Consider the following 19,164-nt stretch of genomic DNA (forward strand, 5'->3'; position numbering starts at 1 on the left):
TTATAGTGGATATTTCACATGAAACCTGAAGGTACTATTGATGAGATTTTTCTTTAATTAGATTCAGAACAGAAGTGAGAGAGGAGAAACTTTTCAGAGTAAGCACGATTAACAGCTGCCTTTCAGGAACAGTGTGTTGGGTTCTTAAGTGCACTTCTAAGGTTAAGTTTAAGCCCAAGGTCAAATTTAACAGACATGCTAGCTTTATAAATTTTGCCTTTGGGTTCCTTACGCCTCCTCTTTTGGCCATTAGATATATACGAAATAACATCAGAGCAAAGAACCAGGATTCTGTGTTTTTGTAAAAAGAAATCGATACATACAGTAGTGCCTATTTCCATGTGATTACATAATGGTTATAATAAAGTATGAGGAGTAACATCTAAGATGAAGCAAGACACTTTGGAATGTTCAAAATCAACTGAATTGAGAACAGGAGCTCAACACACACCAGGACCCTGTGTCTCAGCATCAGCTTAAGGACTGGCTTTGCAAGGTGTAAGTGTGTGCTTGACCAGAGACTCCCAAGGAGACCTTCAGAAAGCAGACAGTTCTGAAAGTAAGTGGTGGGATCTGTGCTAGAAGCACTCTCCAGCCTCTTCCCCTGGGGCAAGAGTGCTGTTCTCCCTCCCCAAAGGGCTGGGGCTGCCTGCTTTCTCAGAGACTCCTGGGAACTATGAGTGATGTGTTGAAAGCACCTTTTTCACTCTAGATTGAGTAAAGCTTTCTCTCTACAGAGTCAGGTTCAGAGAGACCAGCAAATACATGCTGCTAGTAAATGAATATTAGCAAAGTGAAATATCAAAAATGAGTGGACAAACCCTTGCCTGAAAGATTAAAGTCTTAGGATGCACTACATACACTTGTAGGCTAATACATTTCACAAGCATCTGTAATAGATTGTCTTCCTTTGTGCAAATGTATTTTCCATTTTTCACTCTCTCCTGAACCAAGCGTGAGGTTCAGAGTGGGGGAGAGAGATTGCTCCTGCTGCTTCAGCCCAAGACCCAGGGATCCTTAACAAACAGTCTGGCCAGGGGATTGCAAGGTCTGAAAAGGTGCCTGCTTGGTATTTCCACAGAAGAGAAATTGAAATGTTTTGGGTAGTGATGAGTGATGAGTCTTGGTCAAGGAGTAAGCAGCAACTCAGTTGGAGATGGCAATTCATATAGATTACAACAAATTACATATTCCATTCCATCCATCATTTTCAGAAAAAAAAAAAGTGTGGAGTTATCTTAATTTTTAATGTAGACTGGGGACTTCACTCCTTCTGATAACGTGCTTAAAAATCTGTCAAATCTCTTGCTTAAGCAGCATTATTCATGCTAGATCTTAGCCATCAATAATCAATTGGCCTTTAAGAATGATTAGGTAAACAAAATAGAATAGAACACCTTAAAGTTGCTGTTACAGAGAGCAACTCTCCCCATGGGCTAGGGACACCCACTGTCCCCATCTCCTCTTTGACTACAAGGGAGTAATATTGCTGAATATCACAAGGTGGGATATGATTTGCTAAAAATACCTGTCCATATTTTATATCAAGCACCTCTTAGTATTTAAAGATCCCATCTCAAAGTATCCAAACCTTTATACAAGACAGATATCAGACATATTTCACAGCCATGGAGAAACTGAAGGGAGCAGCGTTAAGTGGACAAACCCCCAAAACGCTGGCAAGTACAATGATGTACAAAATGCCACAAATTTCTTATCTCATTCCAGAATCTGTTCATATGCCAGCCTGTATCTGGGATCCTGATTTTTTTTTCAACTCCTGTGCCTTCAGAAGGTGTACAAAGAAGGCCTTTATATAATGCAGTGGTTTTTATAGCAAGCTAAAACTACGCTGAAGAGATTAAATGTTGGAAGCTATTTTTAGCCAAACTAATGGTATCAATTTCACTAATAACATAAGCTGCCTGTGTCTCCTAAAGTCAAAAGTAAGACGATGGAAGACCTAACATGACAAAAGGCTACTGACTACAGAAAAGTAGCAGTTCCAAATTACATTAAATCAGTCAATTCTGCCCAACGCTCCCCCTGGTGGTTTTGCCCACAGAGATGAGCATGAAGTCGCATACATGCAAAATCCCCCAGCCTAACGACTAAACGTCTCGTTAATAGGATTAAGTACCTTCTCATCAGATAAGTAGAACATGGCAAAATCCCTGACACTCCCAGAAATTAGTTCAGAACACAGCCCAGCCCCTTCCTGACGCAGGGAGCAATTTTGCAGAAGAGGTACAAAATATTAATGGTAAATATACTTTTTTAAAAATTATTTTCTTTGGTTGCGTGCTTGTATTTCTTTGCAAATTGGTCTTTCGCTGTAAATGTAAAGTATATGCAAGTAACTATAGAAGTAAATCCAGGCTATAAATAAATCCAGGCTTTTAATTTACATATGCTCTTGCAGATGATAATTGCATCTCCAAGAAGGCTATACAGGCTAACTACAAGGCACCTGAATACTGTGTTCACTTAATCAGACGAGAACCATAAAGTGCAGTTGCATGGTTTCTGAAAAATAAACCTTTTGCCTTGCTCTTAGGAGAGAAATAAAGCAAATGGCATTTCTTTTCCTTGTTTTGTAGGGATTTCTTTCATTTGCTGACTTGTTTGTTTACAAACTGATCTAATTGCTGGTTTCTTGGCACACCTATTGTTGCATCTCTTATATTAAGTGTTATTCTGAAGGACGCTGAAAGGAATTGCATGTTTGGACACAAGAAAGGGAATAACATTCCAGAAACTCCCCTCTATAAAACTGGCAATAGTGTTTAGCATGGATGTATTTATAATATGAACTAAGGACACAATATGAGATCAGTAATTAGTGTGTTTCACAAAGCAGAAGAGGGACAGACAGAGCAGCATAAGCTTTTGATTTTATATATACATGTCCTGATTCTGTTAACCACTGCGCAAAACTCATCTAATTAATCTAAATAGATAATTACAAATGAGGTCAAGCTATTTACTCGTGTATTTTCACCAAGAGTAGCATTTATAAGTGCAAGCTATACATCCCAGAAACCATAGTTAAAGGCAAAATTAATGGGATCTTGTTAGATACTTAATATTACAGTTAATATTAATATTTGCTTAGTATACCTAGACATCTGAGCTTCCTGACAATGTAACTGCACCAAACCTTTTTTCTTAAACAGAAAGAACATGAGGTCCTCTTGGATATTTCTAATACACGTGCTGTGTCTGAAGGGCCAGCAGTGCGCACCGACCAAGCAGGAGGAGATGAATCTCCGGGACAACCTCAAGCGTACGTATGCTTTTCCTGCCACGGCACGCTGCAAGGGCCCAGGTCTCCAGCTGGGTACTGCATTTTGACTTCCACAAGTTCCACTTGCTTGTGTGGAGCTTAGAAATAATAAAGCTGATTGCGTGCCTAGACACACACACGTGCGCAAAGAATAGGAAGACAAGAACAAGCAGGATGAAAAAGTAAAGCGATTAACAGATAAGCATCACCTGCCAAAAAAGAAAGTGTTTACAGGATTTTTATAGGTTTCTTGGTTCCTTGTAGATCATCAGAATATAAACTGAGCCCAAAATTCAATTCAACAGATTGTGAACTATTTCGTTTGTGCAAATAATCTTTGAAAATATTTCCTCTACGCTTACACACTTCACTGAAAAAGGCAGCTTTTACAAACAACTGAAATAAAATTACGTAATTTAGAAAAGAGCGGCTATTCTGCACACATGCACGCCTCTAAGCATGGCTTTATTTTGTGGCTAGAAAGAGGATTAGCCATTAAACAATGCTGTGCTTCAGTCTGTGTTGATAAGATTTTGGTAATAAACAAATGCCAAGTTAGGGATGAGGAAGAAACATGTAAAGGAAGAAGTGATCGATGTGTTTTTGGCAGTCTCAAGGTGATATGGTTTTACTTGTTTTCTATAGTTCCAGTGATAGTCAGGGTATTTCCATAAAGAAAACAAATACAGATAAAAGATAACCAATCATGCAAAGCTTCAAGGTGCAATGCATGGGCCAGCCCAGGTTTTCACCAAAACTCTACGGTCATTATTCACAGGAAGCCTAGAAATTGAATTTTTATGAAAACAGGTTGAAGGCACTTGTAATCTGCGTTTTCAAAATGTAGAGGGAAGATGTCACAGGCTTCTTGGAAATTTTCTTGTCTCAGTATTATTGAGCATTTGCTATCTCAGATTTGGCTCTGCCACTGTAGGGAAACATAGAGCTATTTCATTCTTCATCATCAGTGGATGACAATTTGCAATAGTGTTAAAATCTGATTAAGTCACTGTATAATCTGGCTTTTTCAGAATTATCTGAAGTTGGAGAGAAGTATGTAGATGAAGAGGTAAAGAAAGCTTTGATTGGTATTAAGCAGATGAAAATTATGATGGAAAGAAATGAAGATAAGCACATAGATCTGATGAAAACCTTGAAGAAGAGCAGTGAAGAAAAACAGGTAACACAAATGCATCTGTGGGGTTTTTCTGTTTATTCTGGGAAGAACGTAAACCAAATGGTACGTACAAAACAAGTAGTGCACATCTTTCCACGCAGACACCGGATTGAGAGAAAATCTGCTTCTGCCCCTTTGTCTCACTGGCAGAGGAAAATAGCACATACTGCTTGTTTCTAAAAACCCCTGCTTCACTGGATTCACACCAAGGCAACCGCAGGCCACCGAACAACAGGGTTTTGTGCGGAAGATCCAGCAGCTCTGCCCTCCATGTCTCTGTACTCCTGGGGCCACAAGATGTTTTCCAGCTTGCTTTGCTTTTGCTTCAGACCTGCAGGAGAATATAAAAGCCTCAAATGATAATGTGCTCTAAAGAAAGTACAGTGAATCAGGGAAATTTCCAATGTCTTAGTGCAATGCCTAGGCTCAGAGCCATATGCTCAGATGATGTGAAGAAACAGAGGTGTACTGTATATTTAAAAAAATAAGAATATCCTAGCTTTGTTTCAACAAAAATGAAGGAAAATTCCCTCCTGGCCCAGCATCTGGTAGTTAGTTTAAACTGTTGGTATAAGCAAGCCAAAATGTACCTGATAGCTTTTGAACATCTTAAGGAACACCAGTGCACTCCCACAATCAACACTCTTGTTAGATCTTACTGGATGATTTCATTTACACAGGACTTACATCCACAGTGAGAGTTCATAAAACACTGAATAAATGTATTAGAAAGATCAGAAAATAACTAAACATAGATTATGAAAACTGCAGTTACTGTCTCCATCGAGCACATTCTGACAGAGGTTTTCTTTTATGTGAGTCTCTTCCCAATTGGAATGCTGACAAAAAGGAATAAGCCCCACCAATTAAAAGGTTTCTGTCGTACTTAGAGATAACTTGGAACATTGTTTGGAAACAAAAACTATTAAAATATGTTGCAATTGGAGAGAGAAATTGATGATGTGCAATCTACTTTAACAGAAAGAACTTTTCTCTTTCCATTGTCAAGTCTATTCCAAAAATGCTGCTTCTGATCTGATCAGCATTGTGCCCTAACTGATTAAGTAAATAGAAGCAGCATTGTAAAATGCTTTTTGTTGCCTGCCCTTCAGTATGGAAGGAGTGCTCATACTTCCACAAGAGTAGGAAAAAATACCCTTACTACAGCCTTTTGATTAGTACACTCACAAATAGCAGAGATGCTATATTTTTATATATTTCTGCATTAGAAAGACTTTATGGCAAGGACCTATCGTCATGAAATATCAATCCCTTAAAGGCAGAGAAAAGCAACAGAAAAGGGCAGAAAAGCAACAGAAAAGGGCTATTTGTGGGACAGATGAACACTGCTCAGATGATATGGAGAAAAAATAACATAAGTTGAACACATGACCATGTGGGAGGCTGAATTCTTACACAGAATGATGTGTGAGTTTTTTTCTGAACATCAAAAATCCTGGTAGACTGTAGAGATCTATTTGTTTCTGTAGGCTGCCCCCTGAGAGAACAACATCAGAAAAATCCTATAAGGAAAAGTTTTTCAGTTTTCAGTTCCCTCCATTTATGACAGCATATGAGAAGGCAACCTACCCTAGTGGTTTGGGATTAGCAAAAAAAGGAGCCATAAATAGCCAAAATGAGTGATCAGCACCGGGGTAAGTACTTAGAATACTAATCTGAAAATTGCCCTCAACTGAATCTTTTTCCTTAGCAAGCCTTGCAACTCATGGATGAAGTAAAGGCAAGACTGGAAGAAGAGGAAAGACAATGTCAAGTAGCCTTGAAAAATCTATGGAATGAATGTGAATCTTGTTTAGAAAGCACCTGCATGAGATATTACACAACTTGCAAACACGGTGCGTCAACCTTTAAGAGAAAGGTAGGAAGAAACTTCGTATCTGGAGAATACTCTTGAGTTCACTCAAAGCTTAAGAGACAGCACATCTTATTTTCTCAATACCTAGGTCTGCCAGTTATATCAGCTTACAAAAATTAATTTGATTTAGGGAGTCTGGAGAGATGAAGTTATAAGGTAGAGATTACATGTGATTATGGTCATGGAATGCTGAGCCAAAACGAGTTCAGTTGCACCCTGGCAAGATTCCATGGAAACTGATGACTCCCCTAACTCCAACAGACTCATTCCAGATATACGATGTTTTCTCTCACAGTGGGACTCGTACTAAGATGCCGGATAACTGTTTGTAAAAAATGCTGCATAGATTCTTTATGGTCCATCTGAAAATCAGCAAAGTTAAAAGTGTAGATGTAGTTAGCAAATTACATGGGGGGCGGGGGAAGTCACCTACTTATTACATCATTCTTTCCTATATTTATCTTAAATAAACTCTTTAAGTAACAAACAAAGCTTTAAAATGCTTAACCACTTATATTAAAGGAACCTGTCAGCAAAGGAGATTCCCCTAATTCTACTAGAAAGAAAACAGGGTTTCCTGACTAGCCCATTACTACTACAAAATTTAACAATTGTAATCACATTTGTTTGTGTTTGGGCATATGCTTTAAGTGCAACAAACTTCTGAAGCAAACCTGTAATTGCTGCTACTAAAACGTTAGCCAGATTCCCTAGCTTTAACCCCTCCCATGTAGTGAAAAATACAATAACTTAAACATTAAATATGGTGTGTTTCAGGCAGGGTTTAGAGAAAAGGGGTTTAATATTTGTGTATATTCTTAAAATAATTCAGGTTAAAATGTGGGAGATATTAAATTGAAGACTGTGATACTTTTGCCTTTTTAGATACCACCCATGGGTAGCTCATATATATGTTTTAGATTTTCAAGAGTCTGTGGATGCTGCAATTACTGCAGTAGAAGTTATACATTGCATTGTCACTGTCTTTGACCCTCTTGGTAACTTCCTCCATGAGTTATTTGGTTTATTTGAAGCATTCTAAGTAAGAATTGTGTTGTGACCTAAGTCATTTAAAAAAAAAAAAAAGAAAAAGAAAAAGAAAAAGAATAAAAAGAAGACAAAGATGATAGCTGTGGCTGAGGACGCAGAGAGACCAGGAGCAATGCTGGCAGTCCTGCAGTGCTGCTTCACACTTCACCTTCCCTCTAAGCTGCACTAGTGGTCAGATCAAGCTGATGATTTGGTTGGTTTTTGTTTTGTTGTGGTTTTGTTTGTTTGTTTAAATTAATATATATAACTATCTTTATCTATATATATATATATCTGTCTATATCTATTATATCTATACGTGTGTGTTTTAGCAGGGTGCCTCTTAACCCTTACCTGTTTTCTAATGCCATGGAGTGTGGCTCAAGAAACCACTCCAGTGGCTCAGGCCAAAGTAGTGACTTCAAGTAGGGAGCAGTAATCACCTTCTGCTCCCTACACCACACTTAAGCAGACACATCTTTGCAACATAAAGATGCATCTCACATTTTACAACGTAAAGTCCAAGCTGTCTGTTGGAAGAAACCCGAATGTTGATGGTAACTTTGAGTCCCCACAGATTAAAGGACAATGGGCAGAAGTTTTACTCCACATCTGATTTGGAACTAATGATTTAGATTGAATGCATTTCCCCTCTTTGGGGTCTAGAGTCTTAAATTACTTCAGAAAATACGCTGTGTTGGCAGTTATTAAGAGGGCATTGATTCTATAAGTATTTGAAAGAGAAAAATTAGAGGCACTTACCTGAGAGGTGAGAAACTGGTAACTTGTCTGTCTCCTAATCGGTCTCCTTCATATACACAGGTTGAAGATTTTTTGAGGAAAATACCTCCACTCATATTTACTTTTCATGAGGAGCAAGGAAGAGACATCCAGTCTAATGAAAAGCCTGAGAAAGAAGATACCCAGCTAGTAAAGATGGAAGATTTATTTAGTCAGCTATTATCGGATGTGGGCACAATATTTGACAGAAGTTTCACTTTTTTCAAGCACATGCAAAAAGAATTTGACCAGTCTTTTCAGACATATTTCATGTCTGACCTGGACCTGAGTGAGTCCCCCAGTATGCCAGCTTTACCTGAGGTCACCACCCGAATCGATGGCTCCCAGAGAGGCTGGCGCATGCCCGGCTTCTTACAGACAGTTTTTGATTTCAGCAGGACGGTGCTCGAAGGTGTCACTGAGGTGATCACCGACGTGTTTGATGAATACAGAGATTATAGAAGAGATGTGCCAGAACAAACCAAAGGCAAGTGTTAGAAGATGAAAACTGACTGCACTGGTAATGACATCAAGCCCCTTGGGACGGCTAAACTGCAGCAAATTGCTCAGTTTCCAGTGTGTGAGTGTGAGATACGTAAGGAAGGTCTGGAGGCTATGGGTCAGGGATAACTAATAACTAATAGTTAAACAAATAGAAGTCACCTAGAAATCTCAGAGAAATGTTGCAGGGGCACTTAGGGGTCCCATAAAGCCTGATTTTCACGGCAATTCACAAAGCACTTGCAGGAGCTCCTCAGGAGCACTTAAATTAAGGGTGGATGCAGGTTTTCATAAGGCTGACCGACAGATTTAATCTCGGCATTTGTCAGGATAAGATTTGTATCATCTCTTATTGACATGGTCACCAATTCGAAAAAATTAGGGTAATTCTGTGAGATGTCAAGGCATATCCCTGCTCTTGCCAAATGATGCTAAATTAAGCTTGACAGCTGCAAGTCCTGTTCCAGGCTACAGCAGCAATGTAATTTGACAATCAAATACCAGCCGAAGACCAGCCATCAGGTTTTCCAGTGACCAGAATATTCTGGGCATACCGTTGGTGATGACACTCAGTGAAGGAAAAGGATCATGGCCAACTCTTAGAATTCAAATAAGCCTCATATTTGACTATTGCAAATAGGACAAATACATGTTGATCCTCATCAAGGAATCACCGTGAGCACATACCATAACTCTGAGTGGCAGGTGACATAAACATTACGTGATCATCAGGAAATACAAAGTTAAGTGATTCTTAAACAGTGTTTTAATTTTTTTTGTCTGCATCATAAGCCATGCTACCTCAGAAATAAGCTTTGGTACTGTGTTCTCATCTAACTGTATGTGATTATGAAACATCTTGACTTCTAAGGGTCAAAAATATCTTAACAGAACTCACATGTTGCAGAAATAATATGTAATAGTATTAGCAATTGTTTGGTTGTGTCTGGGGAATATACTCCTAAGTCTTTCTAAGGGAATACACTAAAGCAGCATGAATTCCTTGAAAGAAAACATGATTTGAATCTTCTCCTGAGTTCTACTTTTTAATAATTCCTTTTATTTTTGTGGGGGGAGGGGAAGTGGAGGTCTAGGAAAGGGAATTTATGCAAAATGCTTTGGATTAAGGGCAAGAAATTATATTCTAGCACTCAGGCTCGGTAATGAATGCGTACTTATAAAGACTCTAAGTTTAACGGCAGTCTAAAAATACTATGACTTCATTCTAGATCCTGACAGAAGTGGCATGTTTTCAAAAATTGTGTCAGGGCGCCAGAGACTTCAGTGCAGGGAGCTCCGGGAGAACTCCTCTGGATGCCCACAGTTTCATGAGAGATGCCAGAAATGTCAAGACAATCTTTTGCATGGTAAATAACTATTTTCCCATTTTTTTTTTTTTTTTTTTTTTTTTCTTTTCTTTCTTTCTTTCTTTCTTTCTTTCTTTCTTTCTTTCTTTCTTTCTGCAATGCATTGATCACTGTCTTATAGATTTTGAGATTTTAATTTTCTACAGGAATTAACATTTAGTCCCTGAGTTTTTACTGTAACTAAGGCTACAATAACCATTCCTCATTCCAGATGATTTCAATTAGCTTTCCCCACTGTCTCCACAGAGTGTCAGTATAGCTCAGTTGTTAACATACTGCTGATGCCCAAAGGAGATGTCCCACAGCCTATAACAAAATATATAGGTATTTTGTTAGAGCTGCCATCCTGCAGAGGAGCAGGATGTCAGGCAGCAGTCCGTCCTGCCTGGGTGCAGCAGTGCTGAGCAGAAAGTGAGGAGAAGCTCAAACTCCCGACAGTCGCTTCTCCTGCTGACAACCAGGTGTAACCTCAGCTATCATTCAGCGCCTTGCAAGGAAAGCAAGTGCTGAAGAACCTGTAATTACTTTTTGTTGAACGCTGTCTGCAAATAGAACTGACGTGAAAGACAAAAAGAGAACTTCATGTCAGTATAAGGAGATGGCAGGGTTCTGTTGGCACCATCCATGGGCACCTGAAAAACCTTCAGACTGATCACCTAGAACTGCTGTCAGGACTCCCATTGCAGCATAACATATCTGTCTTTCCAGAATTATTTAGATTTTAAAATCCAAGGAATATACTTAAACCTAAATGTCTTCAGAATATCTCCAGTGTGGCAAACATTAATGAGCAATGAAACACTTTTAAAAGAATATCTGACCACTTACCTTTTTATCGACACTCACGTATTACAAAGACAAGTTTGTTACTGTTTGTTTTTTGACAGAAAAGAAACGGAATTTTTACAGAGGAATTACTGTATAGAATTTTTTCCTGTTTAAAATCCATATTTTAGTAAAGAAAAAACCAGCAATCTTCAGTTCTGAATTTGCAGCAGCTGGTACTAGTCTCATACTGCTATTTAGCTACTGTGAGATAAATATTAGGTCTTGAAACTCAACAGGAATACAGGCATTCTTGTAATAAACTCTGTCACAGAATAATAGAATAATCTCGGGTTAAATGGACCTTTACAAGTCATCTAGATAAATCCCTTGGAAACCAGCAGGGACATCTTCATCTAGATCATGCTGCTCAGAGCCCCACAGAACCTGACCTTGAATGTTTCCAATGATGGGACATCTACCTGCTCTCTGGGCAACCTGTTTGAGTGTTTCACCACCCTTATTGTAAAAAAAATTCTTGCTTATATATAGTCTAAAACCACCCTCTTTCAATTCCAAATCATTACCTCTTGTCCCCAGGGCCTGACAAAAAGCTTGTCCCCATCATTATTACAGGCACCCTCCAGTTGCTGATGGTCACAAATGCAAAGGCCACAATAAATGTCCCTAGTCCCCTCTTCTCCAGGCTGAATGACCCCAGCTCTATTAGCCCATCCTAATAAACAGGAGAGATGCTCTCACCCTTTAACAGTTTTTGTGGCCCTCCTCTGGACATGCTCCAACAGGTCCTTGCCTTTCTCTGCTGAGGAGTTGTCGTGGTTTTACACTGGCACAATGCCAGGCACCCACGGGAGTCGCTTGCTCACCCTCCCCTGCTGCAGCTGGGCAAAGGAGGAAAGAGAAAAAAAAGTTAATGAAGGTTTTGTGAGTGAGATAAGGATGGGAGAAATATTTCAAGGGCAAAACAGGCTCAGCTTTGGTTTCAAAGTGAGTTTATTACTAACAGAATCAGAGGAGGATAATGAGAAGTAAAACAAGCCCTTAAAACACCTTCTTCCCCCTAGTCCCTCCCTCCTTCCCACAAACAGAGTGGGGGACGGGGCAGGGGATTTTGGCCAGTTCATCACCAAGATTTTCTTCCACTGCTCCAGGAGAGGAGTCCTTCCCCTATGAGGCCGTGGGGTCCCTCCCACAGGAGACAGTTCTCCGTGAACTTCTCCAGCATGGGTCCATTCTCACGAGCAGCAGCCAGACTGCACCTGCTGCAACCTGAATTCCCCCCACGGTCAGACAGTCCTCCCAAAACTGCTGTGACGTGGCTCTCTTCCGACGGGGTGCGGTCCTCCAAGGACAGACTGCTCCAGCCTGGGAGCAAGGGCCTTCTCTTTCCACAGCACTTCCACTGGCTCACAGCCTCCTCCAGGCATCCACTGCTCCGGCATGGGCACCTTCCACACGGGCTGTGAGTGGATCTCTGTATCCCCCGTGGATCCCCATGGGCTGTGGGTGGATCTCTGTATCCCCCGTGGATCCCCATGAGCTGTGGGTGGATCTCTGCATCCTCCATGGATCCCCATGAGCTGTGGGTGGATCTCTGTATCCCCTGTGGATCCCCACGGGCTGTGGGTGGATCTCTGCATCCCCCGTGGATCCCCACGGGCTGTGGGTGGATCTCTGCATCCCCCGTGGATCCCCACGGGCTGTGGGTGGATCTCTGCATCCCCCGTGGATCCCCATGGGCTGTGGGTGGATCTCTGCATTGCCCATGGATCCCCACGGGCTGTGGGTGGATCTCTGCATCCCCCATGGATCCCCGTGGGCTGTGGGTGGATCTCTGCATTCCCCATGGATCCCCACGGGCTGTGGGTGGATCTCTGCATCCCCCGTGGATCCCCATGGGCTGTGGGTGGATCTCTGCATTCCCCATGGATCCCCACGGGCTGTGGGTGGATCTCTGCATTCCCCTCTGGATCCCCACAGGCTGTGGGTGGATCTCTGCATTCCCCATGGATCCCCACGGGCTGTGGGTGGATCTCTGCATCCCCCATGGATCCCCGTGGGCTGTGGGTGGATCTCTGCATCCCCCATGGATCCCCGTGGGCTGTGGGTGGATCTCTGTATCCCCTGTGGATCCCCATGAGCTGTGGGTGGATCTCTGTATCCCACGTGGATCCCCATGGGCTGTGGGTGGATCTCTGCATTCCCCATGGATCCCCATGAGCTGTGGGTGGATCTCTGCATCCCCCATGGATCCCCATGGGCTGTGGGTGGATCTCTGTATCCCCTGTGGATCCCCATGGGCTGCAGGGGCACAGCTGCTTCACCATGGTCTCACCATGACCTGCAGAGGAATCTCAGCTCTGGCACCTGGAGCACCTCCTGCCCCTCCTTCTCCACTGACCCTGCTGTCTCCATGTTGTTTCCCTCACATGTTCTCACCTGCCCCTTCTCTGACAAGAAGCAAAACCCCATCACTTTGTTTTGATTTTCTTCTTACTTATGTCATCACAGAGGCACTACCAACCTCTCTCACTGGCCCAGTTTTGGCCAGCAGCATGTCCATCTTCAGAACCATCAAGGATTGGGTCTGCTGGACATGGTGGGAAACTTCCAGCAGCTTCTCACAGGAGCTGTCTTTGTGGCCCCCCTGCTAGCTAAAACCAGGCAGTGCCAAACCAATACAGGAGTCCAGACCTGGTGAAGCACTTCAGGGGTCTTATAAGAGAAGAGTGGGGGGGCAAAATCACCTCCCTCACCATGCTGGCCATGATTCTTTTGATGCAGCCCAGGATGTGTTTGGCTTTCTGGGCTGTGAGCACACATGGCCAGTTCATGTCCAGCTATTCATCCACCAGCACCCCCTAGTCCCTCTTGGCAGGGCTGCTCTCAATCTGTTCATCTTCCAGCCTGTGCTGATAGCAGGAGTTGCCACAATTCAGGTGCAGCACCTTGCACTTGGTCTTGCTGAACCTCATGAGGTTCACCTGGGCCCACTTCATGAGCTTGTCCAGGTCTCTCTGCATGGCATCCCATCCCCTGGGTGTGTCAACCACCCACTCAGCTTGGTGTCTTCTGTGAACCTGCCTGGGGTGCACTTGATCCCCCTGTCCATGTCACTGATGAAGACATTAAACAGTACTGGTCCCAGTATGGACTCCTAAGGGACACCACTTGTCCGTGATGTCTATCTGAGCATGAGGCCATTGACCACTACCCTCTGGATATCACCATCCACTCAATTCCTCATCCACCAAACAGTCCACCCATCAAATCCGTATCTCTCCAGTTTAGGGGGAAGGATGCTGTGGTGGACCGTGTCAATGGTCTTAAAGAAATATAGATAAATGACTTCTCTAACCCTTTCCTTCTCCACTGATGGAATCATTCCATCATAGGAGGCCTCTGGTTGGTCAGGCAGGACTTGCTCTTGGTGAAGCCCTGCTGGCTGCCCTGAATCATTTCCCTATCTTCCATATGCCTAAGCAGACCTTCTTGGAGGATCTGTTCCATGATCTCTCCAGGCACAGAGCTGAGGCTGCCAGGGTGGTAGTCCTCAGGGTCCTTCTTACAACCCTTTTTAAAAAATCAGTGAAATAGTTACATTTTCCCAGTCACCAGAGACTTCACCTCTCAAATATTATGGAGAGTGGCTACTTAGCCAATTCCCTTTGGAGTCATCAGGTCTCAAAACTGATCTTCTCTTACAGTGGAAGCAACTTTGCTCTCTCAGCCCCTGCCTTGTAGTCTATATACCTGGGATAAAATCATGATGGAATATGAGCCAATAAAAAAACCCATAATGTATAAGACTATGAAGTTGCTATATGTAAAATTTACCGGATCTTATTTAGCATTAACAGAAAATCTATCATCATGAAATATGATATAAATCTTATACTATATGATAGAAACTTGGTAAATCACTTTAATGCAACAAATGGGTTAATGCATTCATTTAGTCATTGAGTCTAAACTAAATCTACCATAAGTCAGTAAAAATTATTCTCTGTTTTTCAGCATTATTTAAAGATCCATCCAAACCATGGCCCCTTGTTAGACTTTTTTTACAGTTTTCATTTCTTCAGACAGAAAAGATGAAGTACAAGACATAACACTGTCTTTTCTAACAGATTGCCCAAATGTTCCTGAGCTGCACATAAAGTTTGATGAAGCCTTTAAGCTGGTTAATGTCTCAGGGGAGCAGTATGAGCAGATTCTCCAGGTGGTTCGGCATCACACAGAGGACACTTCCTACTTGTTGAACAAAATGAAAGAAAGATTTGGGTGGGTGTCTGAGTTATCCAACATGACCATCGGACCAGAAAACATTTTCAACATAGTTAAGGTAAGGGTTGTCTTCTGAAGGGAGCTATTGCTTCCTTTAACCCGCATTTTGCTCATGCTTATGCTTCTGGGAGTTGTGGATGTTTATACATGTGTAATGTTTGGGCTTACAATACCACATTCCTACTCATCTTGAATTTGTGTATGCTTGGTGAGCTTGTTTCATGCTCCTCGATGAGCTGAAACTCCTGAGATTAGAAACTATTTTCCTCTAAATCCTTATAGTCTAATGGATGGCTGACAGGCTAACCTGAATCACTGTCTGATAAGAGTAAATTGACACTAGCAGCTTTGACTGGCCTCAGATTACCTTCACAGATAAACTGCACTGCGCCAGCACTAACTCATCCATACTGGATCGATGAATGTCTAGCTATCTGTGTCTATACTTATATATTCCAAAGTTCAAAGAAGGCAGATGTTTACAGATTTTTGCAGTGGAAGCAGCACATTCTTGACAGCATTGGTCAATATTTCAGTAAATACGTAATGATTAATTGTGTCTCACACACAAGGATACATCCAAGGTAAATTCAATCCATTCTCCTGGGCAAGGAACAAATTTATTCTCTCTTCTCACTCAGAAATCCAGTCATATATAGTGAATTACTACTATTACTAGCAGAACTTTTTACAAAATGATGGTACAATCCACCAAAAAATACCACTTGGCCTTGCTGAACCTCATGAGGAAAAGAGGAACAGGAGACAGGCACACCCTCCCAACTGAGTCCGAGATAGCTGTTCTAGGAAATAAAGCTACAGAACTAAGTCTGATTTAGAAAAACACACAGGAATGAATAAACTCAATCACACAAATGTTGCATTGAACTTAGTGGGACACCTCAGAAGTTCTCATTAGAACAGAAGCTCTTTATAGATATAGCTCATGGTATAAATATTAACATACAGTTCTTTAATATGGTCTTGGCGGTGCCATGTCAGCTCTTTCCACCACCTACATAAATTCAGACACCCACAGTCTTTTCAGAAGAAAACACTTTAAAGAAAGTAGACAAGTCTAAAACATTCCCCTATTTTATTTTCCCCTATTAAAGAGAGTGGGAACAGTGGATATAAACAAAACTGAAAGCACACAGCAGTTTGCACTGTCTAAAGTACTGATCTCTTTTAGGTGGTACCTGGGGATCCCTCCAGTAAAGACGAAACTGTGGTAGATGTGAACATTCTGACTTCACCAACTTTCACCATTAAAGTTCCTCCCAACGTAGATCCCAAGAGTCCGGAGTTCATTGAATACATAGCTGGGAAAGCACTCCAATTGTATAAGCAGAATTTTTAAGTGGTAAGTTCATTCCTTCTGCTTTCACAGAGAACACACCCCTTCATAAGAGGTGCTTACACTGCACTAAACCTTAGTTGGAACAAGATTCAGTCATGGTGTATATGAGACTGCCTTTTAAGAAAGGACACACTGAGAAAAACAGAAGCATTATGGAAAACACAAACACTCAATGTTCTTGCCTGCAAAACACAGACATGATGATATTAAATGATTTGACTTATTTAACTGTGAAACCCTCCATCTTTTAGTAACAGCTGGGATGAGGTAATGTGATGATAAATATTTCCTCAGAAAAGAATTGCCTCACAACCACAGCCCAGTGTGGCATCGAAAACCATGTCTTTGTGCTCATTCATCATGAATGGACTGGAATTACCACTATTCATTATGGGTTTTTTAAAATATATTTTCAGTAGTGTTTGAGAGCATACTCATATTCATTTTGATGATAAAGGAGTGGAAAGTGAGAATCACCACCAGGACTTGGGAGACCTGTCTTGCCGTTACATTTCTGCATTAGCAGCATGCTGCTCAGATTAACAGTGTTTATTAATAGTGGATGCAGTTCAACACGCAGGACCATGCACAGAAAGATCCTGCTCATGGGCTTCAACCATTTTTGTAGAAAGGACACACAAGAAGCCTCTCTCCTTGTTTAAGACATTTCAGAAAAAGGAAGAAAGAACGAGGCAGAGAGGCAGGGAGGAAAAATGCTTCATATTCATTAGTCCCACAGGGAATCTCCAGGAAAGATGGCATGGTTTTAGGTGGCATCACATTGCTATGGAACTTTAAACCCCCCTCCCCTGTGTTTCCCTGCCCAGAAAACTCAGGGATGCAGAGCTTTAGTGGCCTCTGACTCTCAGAGTTGTCTCTTCCAGGGGAACAGAGCCACAAGACACATGAGACTTTCAAGCTAATCACTGTAGTGTCCCCAAATCTTCTGAGAAGGACCAGATTTGGACATAGTTTCTCTTTAGGTCATAGCTGATTTCCTCAGCTTAGCAATTGAAGCGTAACCTGCGCACAAAGAGAAGTCTCAGGAGGCAGAGAAAGAGCATTCAACATTAACAAAGTAGATGAAGAAGATTTCAGCACTTTGTATTAAACTTGCTTATTCTTTTGAGGTCAGAGGCACAATTTTTGAGCTGGTGAAAGAAATTGATCCCACCAGAGAGGCTGAGGTGGGCTGCAGAATTCAGACATAATAGAATAAACTTCACCATGTACTTTGCTTAGGTAAATGTTGGTGAAATTACATTTTAATATTTATAAACATATGAAATAAAATGCTGCAACCCTTTCTCTACAATTTTCCTTCAAAATTCCGTGTAATTTATATGCAGATATAGATATAAATGATAAATACTCTTTCAGATCATGGAATACTAATTCAGGGCCTAATGATGGCAGTAATTAGTTCTGTAGTTTGATGATGATTTTTAGCCTGAACCTTAGTCTGATTTTCCTGTGGACGTATCTTGTGTAGCCATTTCATACCCGAGAAAAGTAAGCGGTGTTGATTTCAAAATCACACATTTTACACAACCACACACATTTTACATTCAGTTTGCACAAGGCTTAGAGTACATGAAAACGTAATGGATAAAAAAGAGTTAAAACTCTACAAGAAAACTGGACAGATCTGTAAGAACAGAAAGAGAGAGAGAAAAAAAGTTTCTGTCTGGTTTTTATGTTATGTATGTTTCTATAACAGGACACTGGTACATTCCACATATACTTATTTTTCTAACATATTTTTCTCCATTCAAAACCAAGACGTATAATCTTACTTTTTTTTTCCTCCTAGGAAAGAAGAAGTGTGAATTCTTTCTTCCTGAAATAAAGTATATGCTCCTTAGTTGAACTACCCCTATGCTCAACACAGATAACTGTGAAATTACTATGGTTAAAATAGTTGCATATAAATAAAATGTTGCTTAGTAAATACTGTGGCATATAAGCTATCAACCAAAGACTGTAGAAATCTTTAAACTCAAACCCCAAACAAAATCCATTTCAATATTCATTTATTTAAATAAAATGTAATTTATGTTGACAGCAAGGTAGTCTTTGATAACATGCTATGGCTCCGGTTATGCAAAGATTTAAGGACATAATTAGCTGTAAACATAAAAGTAATTTCTATTTGCATACTCATATTCAAACTCATTCTTAAGCCTTTTCAAGACTGATCCCTACAGATGTTGCACATTCAGCTAAGTCTGAATCAGCCAGATTTCCATCTGCATGTAGCATATTATTTTGCAATGAAAATATTCAATTTCTTCCTCCAGTTGCTTTTGATGCTTATTGTGTACATTAAATGACTTCTCTGAATATGCACTAATGACTAAGTCTTCTGCCTCTGGCATTTCTTATAAACAGTAGTTTGCCTCTGGATTTTACTTCTTAATTAATCAACAGTCTTTATCAGTAAAGAAGTTGTTTCTCCCTAAATTATACACATCAGCTTTCAATGGTATTTGTAAATTATAATAAAGGTTAAGAACTGATATATCTCTGAGCTAGAAGCAGTACTCTAGGTGATTTGGTGTCATTTGCCATGCACAGCTTTTCTAAGCATTTTTTGCACAGAGATAAAGGCACCATTTCCAACTGCAGCTCTGCTAAATAAGTCGTGCTGATTTCAAAGTGTACAAAAACACCTATATTAGATAAGAACAGAGAAAAATATCTACACCCTACTTA

At 40.9% G+C, this 19,164-nt stretch overlaps 1 protein-coding gene across 1 annotated transcript; it reads left to right on the forward strand.

Annotated features, from left to right (window-relative positions):
• The first annotated feature begins 3,183 nt into the window (after positions 1-3,183).
• Positions 3,184-18,752, forward strand: CLUL1 (clusterin like 1). Its single transcript, XM_058422215.1, has 8 exons — positions 3,184-3,286; positions 4,318-4,466; positions 6,175-6,342; positions 8,191-8,641; positions 9,879-10,016; positions 14,933-15,147; positions 16,282-16,452; positions 18,263-18,752. The coding sequence occupies exons 1-7, from the start codon at positions 3,184-3,186 to the stop codon at positions 16,447-16,449; spliced, it is 1,392 nt and encodes a 463-aa protein (XP_058278198.1). The 3' UTR covers positions 16,450-16,452; positions 18,263-18,752.
• Positions 18,753-19,164: the final 412 nt, after the last annotated feature.

Source organism: Hirundo rustica, chromosome 1 (assembly GCF_015227805.2).
Source record: "Hirundo rustica isolate bHirRus1 chromosome 1, bHirRus1.pri.v3, whole genome shotgun sequence".
NCBI lineage: Eukaryota > Metazoa > Chordata > Aves > Passeriformes > Hirundinidae > Hirundo > Hirundo rustica.